The following is an 18,967-nucleotide window of genomic DNA, read 5'->3' on the forward strand; positions in this document are numbered from 1 at the left end:
TAAACTTGCTTAAATTTAGCTAAAGCATTGCAAAGCTTAAGCCTAGCTAACAAAGGACTTCAAAGGCTACAAATGTTGCTGTGTTTTTTTTCTATTTCGTGCTACACTTGGTCGTGGGAAGATGCCATGAAGAGAAACGCCTTACAAGCTGCGAATGGGCATGATTGTGATCATCTTCCTCAAATTTTCAAGCTCTTGTGATCATCGTACTCAAGTTCACAAGCTTTCAAACATCAAGCAATAAACGGTTGGAGTCATCTTTCTCAAGCTTTCAAACATCAAGCAATAATCATGGAGTAAGGCTTCATTTAAATGTTGGAATGCCATTGCTAAAAAGCATCATTACAAGTGGTATATGGGATTCTATGGCTGCATTTTAAGTGCTTGGAATGTCATTACTTTGCCTACTTGCATGCTAATTGCAAGGGTGTATATGCTCATGAGATTTAGAAGCTTTTGCATGGCCATTACATCCACCATTCAAGATATTTTTGGATGCATCATATGAGCCCTTTATTTGCTTAAGCATTAAGCAATTGGAGTCTACTTGCCATATGATTGATTGATTGGTGCATTGATGAGGGCCATGGAGTAAAGGCAAAAAGGGGTTGAAGTGATGCAAATCAGTGAGTTGTGCTTGTGAATCACATGATTTTGGATGCTATGTGGATGTTGTGTTTGTGGTGATTGATGTGACGGAGCCACTTTAGATGAATCACATGATTTTGGATGCTATGTGGATGTTGTGTTTGTGGTGATTGATGTGACGGAGCCACTTTAGATGAATGGGGAAAGCATGAGTACATGCTCTTTGTAATGATGAAATGAATTAGCATGAGTCATGCTAAAAACATTGTAAGTACTCCTATCTTATCCTTTTGAAGCTACATCCACATACACTTCACTTGTATCCCACTTCAATTCATAGTATCTAGCATGCTTGTGAGGGTACCTCGGGCATTGGAAGAGAGTCCCAGGGGGAGCATGGCATGAACTCTCCTTGTCTCGTGAGTGCTTTGGTAAAGTGGCAAGGAGGGAGATTAGGTACTTGGATGTGAAGACTTGGCCCCAACTTGTGCCTAGAATCTCACTAGGTACGAGGGTGCGAAGGCTTGGCTGGGAGATCGGCAAGCATAAAGCTCTTCTTTGACACACAATTGACCATATTGCAAGCATGCCGAGGCTATGGAAGACATTGGTCACTTGATTGGGTATGCCATGGATGTTTGTTTTAGTGGTCGAAGCATAAGGGTTACATGAGAGCAAGCATATGCTTTTGATGACTATCATTTGGGGCATTATATCATGAGTGGATATTGAGCAAGTGCTTTTGCATTTTGATTGAGATTTGGGCCAAATTGCGGGAGACTATGGCAAAATTTTGTGATTTTCTTGCACTTTGCAGTGGGTAAAGAAGTGCAATTCAGTCCCAATCCACTGAAGATATCTCAAGGGTCTTTGGAAGCCTTAAAAGGATATCTTAAGGCACTCCTAACTAGCCATCAAGTGGTTGATTCAAACACCATCTCAGGGTACAAAGTGGACAGTTCTGTCAGGTTAAAAACCCTAATTCAGTAAAAAATGGGGCGGATTGAATTGAAGGTGTCTACATAGCTTAAGAACACTACTAAGGAGCTTCCCAATGAGCCAATAAGTTCTCAATTCCATGACCGTATGGATGGTCAGTGGGCAAAGTTCAAGGGCTATGCAACAAGATAGAATACCTCTTCATGACATTAGTGGGCGAATAGTCAATGAAGGAATTCCAATGCACACTAATGGATATGATCAAATCTCATTAGGTAACATTACTTTGGATATGTTAAGGATTTCTCTTACCGATGCAATGAAAGATTTCTCAAAGGGATGCTCAAAAAGAGGTGCTCTGCATTAGTAGTGAGATTTTGCGACAAGGCAATGAGAATGCAATGCTCGGGGGGTGCACTTCTAAAAAATCATATGTATAACGTAACTCAAAATATTACATGTACATTTTAATTATAACAAAATATTACATGTACATTTTAATTATAACAAAATATTACATGCACATTTTAATTATAACAAAATAGTGACCACTCTTACCATATTGTGCATAATGCAATTTGAAGTCCACCCGTGTATCATTGAATTATGAAAGTTTACCACCTCCTATTTAAATGAATCGGCATTATTAGAATTGAATGTCATGTTTTATAAAAGTGTGCATAGATGTATCATATACCACCTCTTGAAGAAAATATTAAAGAGTGGCGATGCCTAGTCGCCATCTTCTCTTCTCATGTGTAGCTGACCAGCATAGGGGGAGCATCTTTCCCATTTAGAGGAGCATTAAAAAAACCCCTTAACTAAAATTTTCCCCCCAATAAAACCACCCCTCTTTACTTAATTATGAACTAACAGATTTTTTTTTTGAAGTTGAATTAAAATACCCCTCCTGTTATTGTAATCCTGTTAAAATTTTTCCAAAATTTGAATTAAAATACTCCTCCTTTTGATCGCACGTGGTACACTAAATTTTTTTGAGGTGAACCCTCCGAGATGCAATGTTAATGCATCAAACAGTGGATAAGTTGGATGAAAGGTTTGCAACTCTTGAAGACCGGATTTTAGGTGTACAAAAAGGGGTGTGGACAGGTTTGATCATGCACGGAATCCACATGGGAATCTTGGTGGTATGCAAGGCAAGTCCAATATGGCTTCAAGAGACCATCAAAGTGGACATGTCACGGGTTCTAGGCTCGGGAAGTAGCCCATAGTTTTGGATCCCATGGAAGGCTCTTCAAGAGGTGTTTACAATGTTAGTGAGAGATGGGATATTCCGCATAATACCCTTGGTCGTTCTACATTGGAATCACCAACAGCCAAAGATATGAAAGACAAGATCACACTTCCCAAGTTCAAAAGGGTGAATACAACCATCGAGGAATTGGAAGAATGGACTAGCAAGATGGAGATGTACTTTGCATTGTATCCCCATGAGGAAGAAGACAAAGTACAATTTACCATGTTGCATTTGGAAGATTATGCCCATTCGTTTGGTGACGGATTACTCAACATGAAGGCTTGCATTTTGTCACTTGGGAAGAGTTCAAAGATGCCATGTTTCAAAACTTCACATCTCCATTGGAACGGGCTCAATTGGTGGGACAATGGTATGACTTGGAGCAAAAGGGAAGTTCCGTAGGAATATAGTAACCAATTTAGGAACTTTCCATGTTTGTTGGAGGAATGAATGAATACAACAAAATGGTGAAGTACATAGATGGATTGTAATCCTCACTTGGAGCTGATGTGAAGTCACAAAGACCTCAAACTTTGCAAGATGCCATGTATTATGTGGAGGTCTTTGAATCTACATATAAGGGGAATGTTGCAAATAATTGGAATGCAGGAGAAACTAAGCCATCCACTTTCAGACCAAATACAGTAAAATGGCCAAACTTCTACTCCCATACAACGATACCCTAGTGTTTATGGACAGCCAAGGAATGTGAAATGGAGTGGTTCTATTGCTAAACCGCCTCTCAAGAGTGATGCCAAATCTTCTTCCCTTCAAGGTAAGGTGATTAAGCAATTGTCACAAGCGAAGATGGAGGAGAAGAGGAAGAAAGGGATTTTCTTCCTTTGTAATGAGAAATGGAATCTTGATCATAAAAAGGTTTGCAATGCAAAGGAGGTGAGAGCCAACATGATCCTTGAGGTGGTGGAAGATGAAGAGCTACCATTGGATTATGTGGATGAGGCTGAATTTCAAGATTGTGCAAATGAGGTGATAGAAGAGCCTACTCTTGATCTTTCTCAAGAGTTTCCTTTTGATCCGGGTGGAGAGGATTGGGTAGAAGTAGAAACAAAAAAAAAGATAGCCATGCTTTGTGCCATTTCACAAGAAGCTAAAGCGAGATGCAAAGGTTCCAACACTTTGAGGCTTATGGGAAAGATTGGGGAAAGATCCGTTCATATAATTGTTGATTTGGGGAGCACACATAGTTTTGTGAACTCCAAATCAATAAATTCTTTGAAGCTATGCCCAATAGAGATAATGAAGGCTCTTAAAGTGGAGGTTGCAAATGGACAGCATGAGGAGCTGAGCAATAGTTGGGTTGCAAACAAGGATTTCTTTGTCCTCCGAATATGCCTATGATGCCCGTTTGATTGTGCTTGATATGGGCCCCATTGATGTGGTACTTGGGTGTGATTGGCTACACAATTTGGGCAGATTCTCAATGGATTTGAAGCACATGAAAATGTGGTTTATGGGCCCCATTGATGTGGTACTTGGGTGTGATTGGCTGCACAATTTGGGCAGATTCTCAATGGATTTGAAGCACATGAAAATGTGGTTTATGCATGAGGGCAAAGAGCTATGCTTGGATAGAATTTGCAGCTATGCTTTAACCTTGGTGTCCACCACATGAAGCAAATGAAGAGGGAGTTGAAGAGCTTATGCCTTGTTTACATGCTACAACTCACTCGTCAAGAAGAGGAAAATGGGCTGCAAATACATGATAAAGGGATGGATGCCTTGTTGCAAGAGTACAAAGATGTGTTTGAAGCACCCAAATGCTTGCCACCTACTAGAGAAGTTGATCATGCCATAGAGCTTGAGAAGGATGCAAACCCAGTCCAATAAGCCTCCTTATAGGCTTTTGAAGGTTGAGCGGGAAGAGGTGGCAAAGCAAGTGGAAGAGATTTTGGAAATGGGATTCATAAATACAACCAAGCCAATCACCTTTTGCCTCACCAATTTTGTTGGTGAAGAAGAAGGATAGATCTTATAGAATGTGAATTGATTATAGGGATCCCAACAAGATCACTATAAAGAATCGATATCCCATTCCAAGGATTGATGGTTTACTTGATGAATTGAAAGGAGAAAAATACTTCTCCAAGATAGATCTCAAGTCCGGGTATCATCAAATAAAGATGAAAGATGGTGCTGAGTTTTGGACGGCATTTCGGACTGAACAGGGTCTATTTCAATTCATGGTTATGCCTTTTGGATTATCAAATGCCCCGGCCACATTTCAAGCTCTCATGAACAAAGTCTTGAAGCCATTCCTCTACAAATCAATTTTAGTCTTCTTTGATGACATACTTGTGTATAGCAAGTCAAGGGAAGATGATTTGATGCATGTGGAGCAAGTGTTGAAGGTATTGAGGGAGCACAAGTTGTTTGCCAAGCAACGCAAGTGCACTTTTATGTCACAAGAAGTGGAATATTTGGGTCACATTGTGATGAGCAATGATGGTATTAAGATGGATCCCAAGAAGGTGCAATGTGTGAAAGAGTGGCCTACACCATCCAACACTACTCAATTGAGGGGATTTTTGGGACTATCATCCTTCTATTCGGAGGTTTATACGCCATTATGCTTACATGGTTGCCCCACTTACCAATAGGCTTAAGAAGGAAGCATTTTTTTGGGATGCCGTGCGCCGATAAGAGCTTTCAAGAGCTCAAGCAAGTACTCGTTTCATCTCCAATATTGGTTTGCCCTGCCTTTCACTATACGGGCTGATGCAAGTGGGAGAGGAATTGGTGCCGTGCTATATCAAGAACATGGGGTAATTGCTTATGAGAGTAGAAAGCTTACCGAGAAGGAGAGGGAGCTTCATGTATATGATCAAGAAATGTTGGCCATTTTGCATGCCATAAAGAAGTGGCATCACTATTTATATGGTGGGCATTTCAAAGTAAGGACCGATCATCCAGTACTCCAATTTTCCCTCACCCAACAAAACCTTTCTCCCAAGCAAAATAGATGGCTTGCTACCTTGCAAAATTATGATTTCGAGATCTCTTACACCGCGGGAAAGGATAATGTTGTGGCAAATGCACTTTCTAGGATGTGGGCTTGTACTATACATGCTATTTTGGAGGTGCATTATGATTGGATTCATGAGATACAAGAGGAGTATTTGGTGGATGACATGACTAGTCCAATGTTTCAAAAATTACAACAAGGGTTATGGGATGAATATCCACATTTTGAGGTGCGCAATGGATTGCTTTGGTATAAAGGAAAGATCTAATTGGTTCCTCACTCATCCTTCAAGTGGAAAATCCTACAAGAGATGCACTATTCACCAACAATGGCGGGTCATTTGGGAGTGTTCAAGACTTATGATAAGATACGGAAGAGTCTATTTTGGAAAGGACTTTGGAAGGATGTGCATGACTATGTGTAAAAGTGTTTGCCTTGCCAATTAAACAAGGATCGAAAAATCAATTGCCGGGTGGATTGTTGTAACCATTGCCTATTCCGGAAGGAGAGTGGACCCACATAGCTATGGATTTCATCACCGGGCTGCCCACTACTAAGCAAGGGTGGAATATCATCTATGTGGTGGTGGATAGGCTAACAAAGGCGGCTCAACTTCTATGGTGGCTCAACAATTTATGGAGCATGTGTTTAGATTGCATGGAATGCCAAAGAAAGTGGTGAGTGATAGGGATGCCAAGTTCATGAGCCATTTTTGGAAGAGTGTCTTTGATTCCATATGGGAACTACACTCACTCCAAGTATAGTCTATCATCCGCAAACGGATGGCCAAACAAGTGGCTTGAAGTCTATTTGAGACACTATTGTTATGACACCCAATCTTCATGGGACAAATGGCTGCACTTAGCTGAATTTTGCCATAACAATACCTATCACATGAGTATTGGTATGTCTCCATTTGAAGCCATGTATGGGTATAAGGTGCATGTACCCTCCATTGCATTCAATGAGGAAAAGGTGAATCCTCAAGCCAAAGAGGAGATTGAGAAGATGTGTGTAATAATGCAAAGGTGCAAGGATAACATGGCTAAGGCACAAAACCAAATGAAGCAATATGCCGATGAATCGAGAAAGCATGTGGAGTTCAGGAAGGGGGTTATGTGTTCTTAAGAATCCCTAAGTCAAGGTATGCTTCTTTGAAGGGAGACACCAATACAAAGCTTGCTCATCGCTTTTATGTGTTCTTAAGAATCCCTAAGTCAAGGTATGCTTCTTTGAAGGGAGACACCAATACAAAGCTTGCTCATCGCTTTTACGGACCATACAAGATGTTGAGAAGGATTGGTGAGATAGCCTATCAATTGTTGTTACCTTCTACCACCACAAGGATCCAGAATGTATTTCATGTGTCACATTTGAAGAAGTATGTGGGCCCTCAATTGGAAGTAATTGATGTATTGCCTCCAATGGATGAAGAGAGAATGACTCAATATGTGACAGAGAAGGTGATTGGAATGAGGGAAAGACACCTTCGTAATAGGTGTATTGTTGAGTACCTTGTGAAGTGGAGAGGCTTGCCTAATGAAGAGGCTTCTTGACAGTCCAAAGGCTTCATGAAAGACCATCCGGAGCTTCTATTATAAGCAACGAATAAAAGTGGATAAAGTGTACAACTGTTGGTGTTTTTAGACAGCTATTTGCATGGATTTGGATGATGATATGAAGGATGCCATTGCTGTAAATTTACTGTATGGACAACCATGGTCATTGGTATACTTCACTACTCATCATCAATCAAGTTCAAGAAGACTCCGCGGGCTTATGGATATCATAGAGAGCAGTCCATTGCTGTAAATTTACTGTATGGACAACCATGGTCATTGGTATACTTCACTACTCATCATCAATCAAGTTCAACAAGACTCCGTGGGCTTATGGATATCATAGAGAGCAGTCCATATGTACATCAAATAAGTGGACAACTCTATGTGGAGTTTTCTTGTGTAAGGCGTTTTTGGAATTGCAACAAATGTACTTACACATTCATATGGGAAGTCAAGAAGGATTCATATACAGCCCATACATTACTCCATACATGGTTTCGAGGACGAAACCTTTGGTGGGTGGGGATGGTTTGTAATGAAAGGGGCTTGAGTTTGTACATAAGGAGAGGCTCATGGGCATGGTTATGGCCAGTCAAGTATGAGGCCTAACATTAATGAGTGTGAAATGGTGGGCAAGTATATAAGTGAATATTGTAACTAAGGTCACAACACACTTTTACTAATGAAATCATACTTCTTGGAGCTCCATGCTTCTATGGCTATGGTGGTACTCCCTTTAGTGCATGTGGTACTCCATCATGAGTGCATGTGGTACTCCATTATGAGTGCAATCTTTCTTTCTTTCTTTTCTCCATCATTACAGTGCCCTCATAGCCTGTAGTAATCTTGCAGCCTCAAAGCACCAGGTTGGTAGAGGATACGTGCCATCGGAAACTGTATAACCCAACCCCATGGGTAAAGAGATCTCATACCTTGAAATAGAGGGTTTCATGCAACCACCTCCTTACGTTCCACTACTACGTGAATATGCACAAAACATTTTGAGGATGACGTTTGAAAAATAAAACCAAGCCAATCCACATCTCATGGATGATGACCAAATAAAGTTTGATCAAATTTTCAAGGCCCTGGGATGGATTGATGATCCTATTAAGATCTACTCATTCAGACTTTGCCTTGCAGGCTAGCGTGGTTTAGATCACTAAACCACTTGAAAAGTCCATCTACAAGGTCTTAAGACACACCTTCATCATGGGATTCTTGCCTTGGGGAGCCAGATGGAGCCCCATTACACATATTCATAATCTCAAGAGGAGGAGGGAGGAAAAATGTGGGAATACATTGCTAGAACTAAGTATCTCCATATGAGATACAACGCTTGCACACAAGATTGGATGATTTATCACTCATTGATTGATTTATGATCAATCTTAAGAGCAACATGCTTCACTACCATCTCTACCGATCTAAGCACTACATCTTCTATGAGTGCTGCCTGTGAGGCAATAGACCTGGTAAAGATAATCTCCAAGATAAGGATGTTAAAGTCGTCCACCATCAAAGCCAAGAGATAGGGGATGCATCATCCAAATCCTCATCGTCAACCAAGGGTGCCTTTAGAGTCCTATTCAAGGACATGAGCATGGGTGATTTGGTAGAGCATCTTCTCGACCATTTAGGCCAGCACTGGCAGAGTGAGCCAGCAGTTTGGTAGGGTGAGCCCCAAGGGTAACCATAAGGTAAGTCCCAACTAGCACCTCAAGCAAGACACCCACACCTGTTCCATGGATATTCTTTTGTGTGAAAACCAAGAGAGGGTTAGCCGTTTAGGCCAGCAACAATGGCAGGGCCAACCCTAAGGGCAACCTCAAGGCCAGGTCCATGTAGCACCTCAAGGACACCCACACCTATTCTATAGACATTTGTTTGTGAAAAACCAAGAGTCATGTCTCCCATGATAAGAGGTTGTGGCTAACTTCCATGGGCTTTCCTTCTTTTTGCATGTTTTTTGCCAAACAGAAAGTCTATTAAAAGCCTAATCTATTGGGCCCTTTGAGATGTGCAAGGGTTTTGTTGTGAGAGGGCAACACTCAATGTATATGATAAGGCAAGGGGATTTGGTCTTCGACATCACTTTCCAACCACCGATGTTACAAACATAAACGCATGTGGTTAGTGTAGTTGTCTCAGACACAGTGGCTAGCATCTCTCTCCATGGTGTGTGTTTTACTCGTGCAAAGATCTACCTTGATCGTTTGGTCTCGTTTTCAGATGTAGATATGCTTGGTGTCCCAATTATGTATGAGCCTACACTGGCATGTATGGTCATCCAAGTATGGCAAGGTAGGACTTTGCCTGTTGGAAATATATGAATAAAAAGGATTGTATGAAGCTCAACCCATATATCTTAATTTTGACATCTTGTAGGATTCCCATTGGTTTAGTTGTCATGCGGTCAGCCACTCTCGAATGACACAAACATCAACACCGCCTCTGACATCCCTTTGTACATCAGAAGTAATATAGAATTCATGTCCTCACCCTCAAAGTAGTGTCCTAGTTTTTTACTGGCACTTTGGATAGTCTTTGGCATATGTTAGCGTCCGAATGGGAATAGAAGTTGGAGTCCGGTTGGGACTCTATGGGGTCTTTGATATGTGCACAGAGGTTTCCATACATCCAATCCTTAAGGTCTCTTCAAACATAGGGATTTACTTGCAAGAGAGAGCCTATGGGGATCCACACTACAGAGGATAAAAGGGTTGTGAGGCCCAGAATGTCACAAGGTTAATGCTCCTATTCACTCAGTGGGGTGGGGCAGGCTTGGTCCTATAATTGTATAAGGAATCCTTACTAACTTTTCTTGCACAGGTTGTTCCTCAATTATGGGGACACATAGGTCGTATATTTACCAATGTGCATCAACTTAGATTTTCCCTCGCAGTTCTCAATGATAACATCTAGAAATTTATCCATGATGCATTTGTTGTTTGTAGGTAAGGCCTCGACTCTTGGTGTGTAATTGACATTCACTTTTGAAAATGTGCTAAAGAAATTGGTGTTTTTTTATTGAGGTTTAACTGAAAGTGATGGCCTAGGTGAATTGATTGTAATAAGATGGGCTTCAATGGAAGTTTAGATGTGTGCAAGAGTTCATATTCTATAACTTACTGAAGCATAAGGTTCGATTTGTTTGGTCCATTGGGGCTTTTTCTTTATTAAGCTTAGGTTTATGTTTGGGTTCCACAAGATCACTCGTAGATAACCAAGACAAAGTTGTTTCTTCATTGTTAACCACTTTGTAGGTTAACATGGTTTCACCTACCTTACCTACCATAAGGCACTTTGCCATCTGACCCGCTCAAGCGAGCACTTACCTTTTGTAAGACGGTGCTGGAACATATAAGGTGACCTTACCTGGTGCTTAATGTCAAACAGGGAAAGTCTGCATTAATAGTTGCTTAAGGCTAGTAATAGAGGCCCAACCCCAATCATTTTTAAGTTTGACCAGATTAGTGTGAAAACTAGTCATTTGTATATAAGATATTTGTGACAATTAGGAAGACACAATCATTTCCTTGCAATAGTTTACTTATGAGCTCTCCTCTTCCCTCTTCTTGCTTGCTTGTATACCATTGAATATTTCTTGCTTGATGTATGCATGCTAGATAGGTTTGATTGTACGTTTTCTTCTTGCATCAGCTTCTTCTTCTCCCCACACCTTTTATGAGAGAGAACCACTGCGAAGGTAGATCTCTTATTGCCTTGATAAGATATAGAGATCTCTCCTTCCACGCCATTAGCAAAGGAGCATTCTAGTGTGACAATTGAGTGAGGACACGATAGACAAGCGAGCATACACATATAGACAAGCGAGCATACACACATAGGGAAGTTGTAGTTTGAGGCTCTAAGGCGAGACCTCCAACGACACAAGCTTCTAGCAAGTTGAACATAAGCTCTTGACTTGAACATATTTGATGTTGCTGTTAGGGACTAGCCTAGGGCTTATCTTCATTTTTTCATCCATCCAAGCTATTGGAATTACCCATTATTGCATGATGTATCGATGGATAGCATTTCACACTACAATGTTTCAATCCAAAAGCTATTGCAGTATGAGTACATGAAGGATTCCATGATTTCTTCGAGTAAGTTGTAAAGATAAATCATCATGTTGCCAATTGATGCCAAGAAATTTTCTAGAATCACGTAATGCTCGGTGGTTTGCCTAACTAGTGAGCTATGTGGTAGAAGAAGCATTATTCTCTCAAAGATAATACATGCTAAGCAATTGCATGTATTAAGCTATGTGGTAGAGAATGTGGTAGAAGAAGCATTATTCTCTCAAAGACAATACATGCAAAGCAATTGCAAAGCATATAGGAGGAAGAATCTCGGTAGCATTGAGATACCTTCAGGGTGCTTGGCCTTTAGAGGAGCAAGAATCTCGGTAGCAGCATCAAGATATCTTCAGGGTGCTTGGCCTTCAGAGGAGCCAAGAGTTACAGAAGGTTATGCAAGTGGATGCCTTGTGCAGGTAGGCGAAAAGAAAAGCACATAATGGAGAAGCTTGTGGAGGATGCCTTGTGCAGGTAGGAACAAAAAAAACACATAATGGAGAAGCTCGTGGGCGCCAAGAATTTTTATTCAGTTTAACTTGCGTACACATGGTTAGCAATTTTTATTAAGTTTGAACTCTAGTCATGTGAGAGTTAAGTGTTCAAGTATGATATCAAAATGTTGTGCATGGCTATCTCGATCCAAACCCAAGTAAGAATTAGAGATTTCGGGGGTTGGAAGTACTTGCCCTTTTACCAAATATGGTATCAACTAAAGTGGAGTCAGTTTAAATTTTATATTTGGTAAAAAAAAAGTAACCCTTAAGGTTCAAAGGTTTGAATAATAAATAATGGAGAGGCCACCTTTCATGTTCAAGGGGTGGAAAAACAAAGATTGCATTAATGAGACTTCTTTTAGTGTGTGTGTGTGTGCGCGCGCGCGCGTGCTCACATGCATTGGAAATGGTGGTAAAGATAGTGTAGATCTTATTAGAAAGCACCTTGCCACACTCACCCAAAACCAAAACAAAATAGGTTTAGAATCTAAGTTGTATTAAGAGATGTGATTCATAAGACAATCATCCTTCAATAATGGAATGGACTTTCTCTAGTGTGTAGTTGCTTTAGCTGCTTCTAATGAGAGGTACTTAAAAGCACTAGCATGCAAAAACAAGTTTATTTTTTCTCTTTTATTTCTTGCTACTAATAATAATGTGTTTCTTTCATTCCATGGACAGATGCACCTCAACAAAATATATTTTGCAGAAAGGCAAAGGACTTTAGGTGTAAAGCCACAAGGATCGATTGATGATGGCATCACATAGAAGAATTTTGTTTGCTTAGTATAACAAAGATAAGAAAGAAAAGTGTTTGGCTATGAGGAAGGATATTTATGTCAACCTATGGTGAGCCCACCACAACATCTATGAAGAACCTTGCATGAACTTAGAAGTGAGCATTGAATTTTCATGAGGCTTTGTTTTGGAATACTACAAATACTCCAAAAAAGAGTTATGGACCCATGCATGGGCTTATTTTGTTGAGTATACCATGGACTTTAGATAGAGGCAAGGCCACATGTAGAGGTAACAAGACAGGTGAATAATAAATGCTGGCAAATGGTGCAGAATGTAAGCAACCTAGAGGCATTCCATTCAGGTAGGTAAGGACTCATTTAAAAGGGGTCTGCCCACCGATCAAGTAATTGACCATCTAGTTTCTATGGCATTCTTGAAGCTCTCTCTTTTTTTAAAAAAAAAAAGTTAAGAGAACTTGATATTTGATGTGCTTCTCTTTCATCCAATCTTGGAGTGGGCTTTGATTTTTGTTTTCAATCCACCTTTCTCTTGTTCACACAAGGATCATGTGAAGGTTTGGGAATATGAATTGTCTGCATCGGAAAAGGAAAATTTTATATAGAGCTTTGAGATTATGCACAGTTCTTCTTGGGTATTGGTGGACCTAGCAAACCAATTAAACTCCAAAACTATGAAGGTAAACCTATTCATTGTAGAACTTTTCACATGGACTGTCTCGAATGAATATCAAGGATTCCCACTTGGAACATGATTTATGAAGATCACCATTTCACTTTCTCCTTGGATATTGCAACAATTCTCGTGGATAATTTTGGGTGGACTCTTAAAATGTGTCCTCCTATGGCTTATGAAGATACATTTCACTTTATCCTTGGGTATTGCAACAATTTGATGGATAATCTTGGGTGGACACTTTAACACGCGTAGTCCTATGTCAATTCATACATCAGAGAGTTATCACAAAGACTTGAGGTGTGCTTCAGGCGGGTGTGCTTTCCATGTCCTTGCCATGACAAAGATTGGACAAGAGAAATTTTTATGAAGGAAATGAAAAGGTGGTTGAAGATTATAGGCTTGATAGCCCAATGCTTGCCCTCTTGGTGCAATGTGAGTTAAAGGGAGGGCCATGGCATGGAATCCTTGATAAGGTGTGAGCAACATTGATTGATTGTTTTGTGTAAATAGTTTTTTATCTTGTTCTGCAAAGGAGGTGGCTTCAGCCTTCACATATGATGGGCAACACATGCCTTGATTTTCCCTTTAGAGAGGAGGCATTCTAGAGTGCAGTTTGTTGATTATATAACCTTGGAAGGATAGGCAGCCTGTACGTGTGGAAAAAATGAACCAACACTGGCAAGGATGGCTAGCAAGAAGTGTCTTGTTTGGACAAGTGTGAGATTATGGTTCCTTGATATGCTTTTTTCTTTTTGGGTGATGCTCCACATTTCTTTGAATTGCAGAATGTTCTTTGCAAGATGTATTCGTGTAATGAAGGATGTGAAAACCGAGGTGGTACGCTATATGCAAAGGAAGAGGTTGGAATACCAAATTCAATGCAAAAGGCATTGAACCAAGTTTTGAACATGTTCGAAAAAAACCACTCAAAACATTTCTTGCTCTGGGGTTTCACAAGGAAAATGAATGCATTCCAGTGTACTAGTGACACGATAGCATGTAAGTGTACTAGTGATACAAAAGCATATAACTAGCGTACTGTTGGTGATACAAAAGCATATAGCTGCTCAACCATGTCACCAACAATAGCATATAACTGCTCAACCATGGCTACTCATCACAACCGCGGACTTGAATAAATGAGCTAGCTAGCCAATAGGGCATTATAGCATGAGGGTGGAGCAGCAACCACATTTATCATTGTTTTTAGTGGACAGCAAAGCATTGAATGCTGACAGGAAAATTCCATTAAAAATCCACGTAGAGCACAAAATGTAATCCACGTAGAGCACAAAATGTTTTGCCTAATGTGATCTTTTCCTCCCCAAATCCACTACACTGTTTGTGTCATTTGCTCTCTCGCTAAATCCAAAAATGCCGATAACGTCTTACAAAGGTAGACAACTTACCCTCCCTCCTCTTCTTATGGTCTTGCCATGGAAGCCACATTCATTCTAGTTTTGATATTATGGATGAGCACACTGGCAACACACTGATAACTGCACTTTCCAGGCAGATGGGTTGGGAGTGTCGGAGATAGAGATGCGTTGAATGGCTAGCCATGCCACAGAAAGATCTTGCTTGCAAAGGCCAAGTGATAGGGGAGGGAAAGGGAAAGTGATCATATATTTTATAGAGTGCATGTATGGAGGAGATAATTTGGCCGACAGCTTCTCTTCTTGCAGATAGACTCGTGAACACACCGTAATTGAAAAAAGACTGTTTGTCATATCAAATAAAGGCTAAATGCTGGTTTCATCTTAAGCTTGAACCCCCATCTACTTTGATTCACCTAAGAGCATTGGAACATGCACGTTTTCTCTCATAGACTAACCAGCATTTTAAACAATAGAATGCTGCCGTGACCTCTCTTTTTTCCTCCCCTCGCATTTGAGTGTCAGGACACCCTCTGCTGCACAGCATGGTACAATAGCAACTTAGTCAAGGGTCCCGCCTTGACCTCCTTTTCTGTAGAAATAAGTGGGAGTTATCAAAATATACTTTTGCCTGCCTTGAACCTTGTCAATTGGGATACTCCTCAAACAAGTGATTCCTGCAAGTCAATACTGCATCTGTCAGAACCCAACTCACACACATATTTCCCACTAAGCACACCTAGAGGCTTGGTAGCATTTGCACCTCCAAAAAAATAGCCTGTTGGTACAAAAAAATAGCCTGTTGGTACAAAAAATAGCCTGTTGGTACAGCTCCATGTGCAAATACCACAACCCTGCTCAAAATTTAACTGGATGTAGAAAAAATCATTTTCCTAAACAAGCCGTGCTGGCCATCTCAGTCCAGTAGCTATATGCCCCTCTGTTGGCAGATATTGTGAAGTACCCTCAACAGGGAGATATCTTATGTATGATGTTCATGCACACCCAGTTATGCTTGCAGAGATAGACCTTATAGATCTGGGGTTACAACGGTCATCACAGGACACTCGGCACATAACTAGCTACGGCAGGAGTTTTTTGGACATGGGGGCCATCCATGAGTTGCTTATCTACAGCCGAATGTCGATTGGCCCACCTTAGATGACCTGACCTGCTTCCCCCAAGGAGGCAGCTCTACCACCACAGATTACTTGATGGGATCTCTTGCTCTTCTACCACATATCCAGGACTTCACCATCCCACCACTACCCATTGGAACGGATCACAAGTCCTTGCCACCCACGCCAGACCCCCCTACACCCGGCCTTCACCTTGACTCGGTCTACACTGATCACTCCTACCGCCATACAGCCAACCTGAACCTCTCAACACCACTCTCACACCACATCTCACATCTATCCTGCACAAATCTGCCCAAGCCAACTTTCCCACACACTTCGCTCCACAGCCAAACCGCCGGTGGGCTCTCAGCCTCAATACAGGTGGTATGATGATGAGTGCAGTCATGCGGCTTCACAAAAAGGAGACTGGGTAGATATCTACACCCGAAAGACCATTATGTCACCTTGCTCGCTGGAAGAACGGTGCATTTTTGGCCAAGCATGAGTCGGATATGTATCAACTCTTTCTGACTACAGACACCTCCAATGAATGGCACCTTTGGAAGGAAAAGAAGACACCCACACCTACCACAGACCCTCTCATATGGGAGACCTACACACACCACCTATACAACATCCCAAATCAGCTCCCACGACTTATCCCAAATCCCAAATCAGCTCCCACGACTTATCCCAAATCCCCTGCCCCACTTCTCACTGCAACCAATGTCACCAAGGCACTATTGAAGCTGCACAATGGTAGAGCTAAGGATCACAAAGACCTCCACATAAAGCACTTCAGACATGGGGGCTGTAACTCGCGGCGGTGCCCGGGGGACTAGGGCCTTTGACACACTTGTTGATACCATCAATGCATATTAAAACATTTAAACATTGAAACATGGCCACAGCCTTAACACATATCCATCATCACTTTGCATAGAAAATAAAGTTGGACAAAACATCCACAAATGCTGAAAATGGAGCTTGCACATGTGACACCGCATAGAGGCCGGAATGGACCGACCCCCCCCTTGGAGTAATTTATTACCCAAGGAGAATAATATCATGTACAAGCTTTGAGGGCCTTACTCTTCCCACGGGAGATGCCGGATTATCCATATACAAATGCCATAACACAGCCCAACATGAGGCTACCAAGCCGGAACACAGGCTGTAGAAATGCCGAGCCAACAATATAATCCATATACCTCCTTGTGGGTACTGATTCTTCCCCAAACCCCACGGGTCTTCATGCAATAGAGCTGGTACAGTAAGTACAACTCTCCATTCAGTCGGTACAGCAGGTACAATGGCTGGTACAACCGGTACAGTGGTTGGTACAGTAGGTATAGTGGCTGGTACAGCCGATACAGTGGCTGGTACAAGTACAAATGTTGGTACAACATGTACAGTGACTAGTACAACATGTACAGTGACTAGTACAACAGGTACAGTAAGTACAAAAGCTAGTACAGCCGGTACAATGGGTGGTACAACAACTACAATGGTTAGAAATCATAATAAATGATTAAATTCCCTTGCCTTCAGTATTTCTTCGCGATGGAAGCCTCCAAAACAGTCCCCAACAACCAGTATTCTTCATGGGCAGCCTTCAAGAGAGAGAGAAAGAGAGTAGCCATCATTAGGGTAGCGTGTAATGGTGGTAGAGGCTAGTGTGCAGCAAGAGAGCCTCTATTAATGAAGAGAGAGAGCTCCAATTTATAGATTTGGGCCTCCCATGAGCTAAAATGGCAAGAGAAGGCTACAATGAGAAGTGGAGAGCCACACAATAGCTGTAGTGACAAGTGTGAGGCCACTTGTCTCACTTTGATCCACTTTCTAACAAGTGTCAGGCCACTTGTCTCACTTTGGTCCACTTTCTTGCCACATGTCCCAATCTAAGAGATGGGTCCTTCCATAATCTTTACCTCTAAAAATATCCCAATTAGTAGACATTCTGTCATAGGCACTTTGCCAACTCTTGGTATCTGCTCAATTCCAGATGTAATGACGCGAACAGAATTTCCATCGGAGTCGGGCCAAAAATAGCAACTCTCCTAAAATTTAGGAGTGTGGTCCTTTGTATTCTAGGATAATCCCCCATTCCCAAAGCTTGTACTTTCCAAATATTTAAACATCCTGGAGTCCACCAGACCCCTTTCATACTGGGAAATGTCCAGGCTGGTGACATCCTCCCCAGCTTCTTAAAAGTTGTCCGCAACTTTAAGCTTCAAGCCATATATTCAAGATATAATCATGTCCCATGTAAATGGGCGAGACAAATCACCAAGAGGCTTAAAGAATTTAAAGAGCACGTGACAACTTTGTAAAGTTTGAAGCCTATCATGGTGATTATGATGCAAGCAAGGTAATGGCTTTTATAGCCCACTTTGACATTGCCTTCAATGATGAGGAATTCTCTGAGAAATCCAAGATTCGTCATGTAAGCATGATTCCAAAGAGCTCGGCTGCCCGTTGGTGGATCACGGAAAAGCTCTCTAGCAGCCCCGTTCACACATTGGAGGATTTTAAAGAGATTAGATGCACAATTCTTGCCTCCCAATGCCGCGGAGAAGATCATGAGCAAGTGGGATAAGATTGAGCAGAAGGACAATGAGTCTGTGCAGACATATGTAAACAAGTTTTGGAAGATCTACTCGGAGGGCTTGCCATTCTTGCTTCAGGGTAAGCCCGAGAAGAAAAGGAAGTTCAAGTCTAGACTTCAACCGTCTACAAGTCCGGTCTTGATACTCACCATAATGCTGCCTTGTAGGACTATATAGTAGCTACTCTTGCCACCGAGCAATTGGAGCATAAATTGCAGCGTTCTAGTAAAGGAGACCATGCATTCAAGGGAAAAGAGAGGGCTGATCATAACCAGGAAAAGAGTGGACAGCAGGCTAAACCTTTTGTGAAAGATGTAAAGGCTGAAAACATGCAGCCCAAGGATGCCTCTCATAAAAAGCACAAGTTTAGCCTCACTCCTAAGCAACGGGAGCAATATGCCAAGGAGGGTAAATGCTTCTCATGTGGTAGCAAAGATCACATGTTTAGGGAATGCCCGCAACGTAAGAAGGAAAATGAGAAGCAACCAAAGGTAAATGTGCATGCTGTTCGAGTT

The 18,967-nt window shown here is 41.5% G+C and overlaps 1 protein-coding gene across 4 annotated transcripts in view; it reads right to left on the reverse strand.

The window, feature by feature from the left end:
- Positions 1 to 14,575: 14,575 nt before the first annotated feature.
- Positions 14,576 to 18,967, reverse strand: part of LOC147605751 (uncharacterized) — a 53,424-nt gene continuing 49,032 nt past the window's right edge. For 2 of the 4 annotated variants that reach the window (XM_086793588.1, XM_086793585.1), the window contains 2 exons: positions 15,348 to 15,399; positions 14,576 to 15,255 (listed from right to left, as the gene is read on the reverse strand). In XM_086793588.1, the coding sequence (XP_086649714.1) occupies positions 15,369 to 15,399 (31 nt within the window). In that variant the 3' untranslated portion in view covers positions 14,576 to 15,255; positions 15,348 to 15,368. Of the gene's footprint in view, positions 15,400 to 18,967 lie in introns of all 4 variants that reach the window. The other 2 variants (XM_086793587.1, XM_086793584.1) reach the window with 1 other exon arrangement.

This window comes from Cibotium barometz, chromosome 59, assembly GCF_041138505.1.
Source record: "Cibotium barometz isolate CiBa-2024 chromosome 59, ASM4113850v1, whole genome shotgun sequence".
Classification (NCBI taxonomy): Eukaryota; Viridiplantae; Streptophyta; class Polypodiopsida; order Cyatheales; family Cibotiaceae; genus Cibotium; species Cibotium barometz.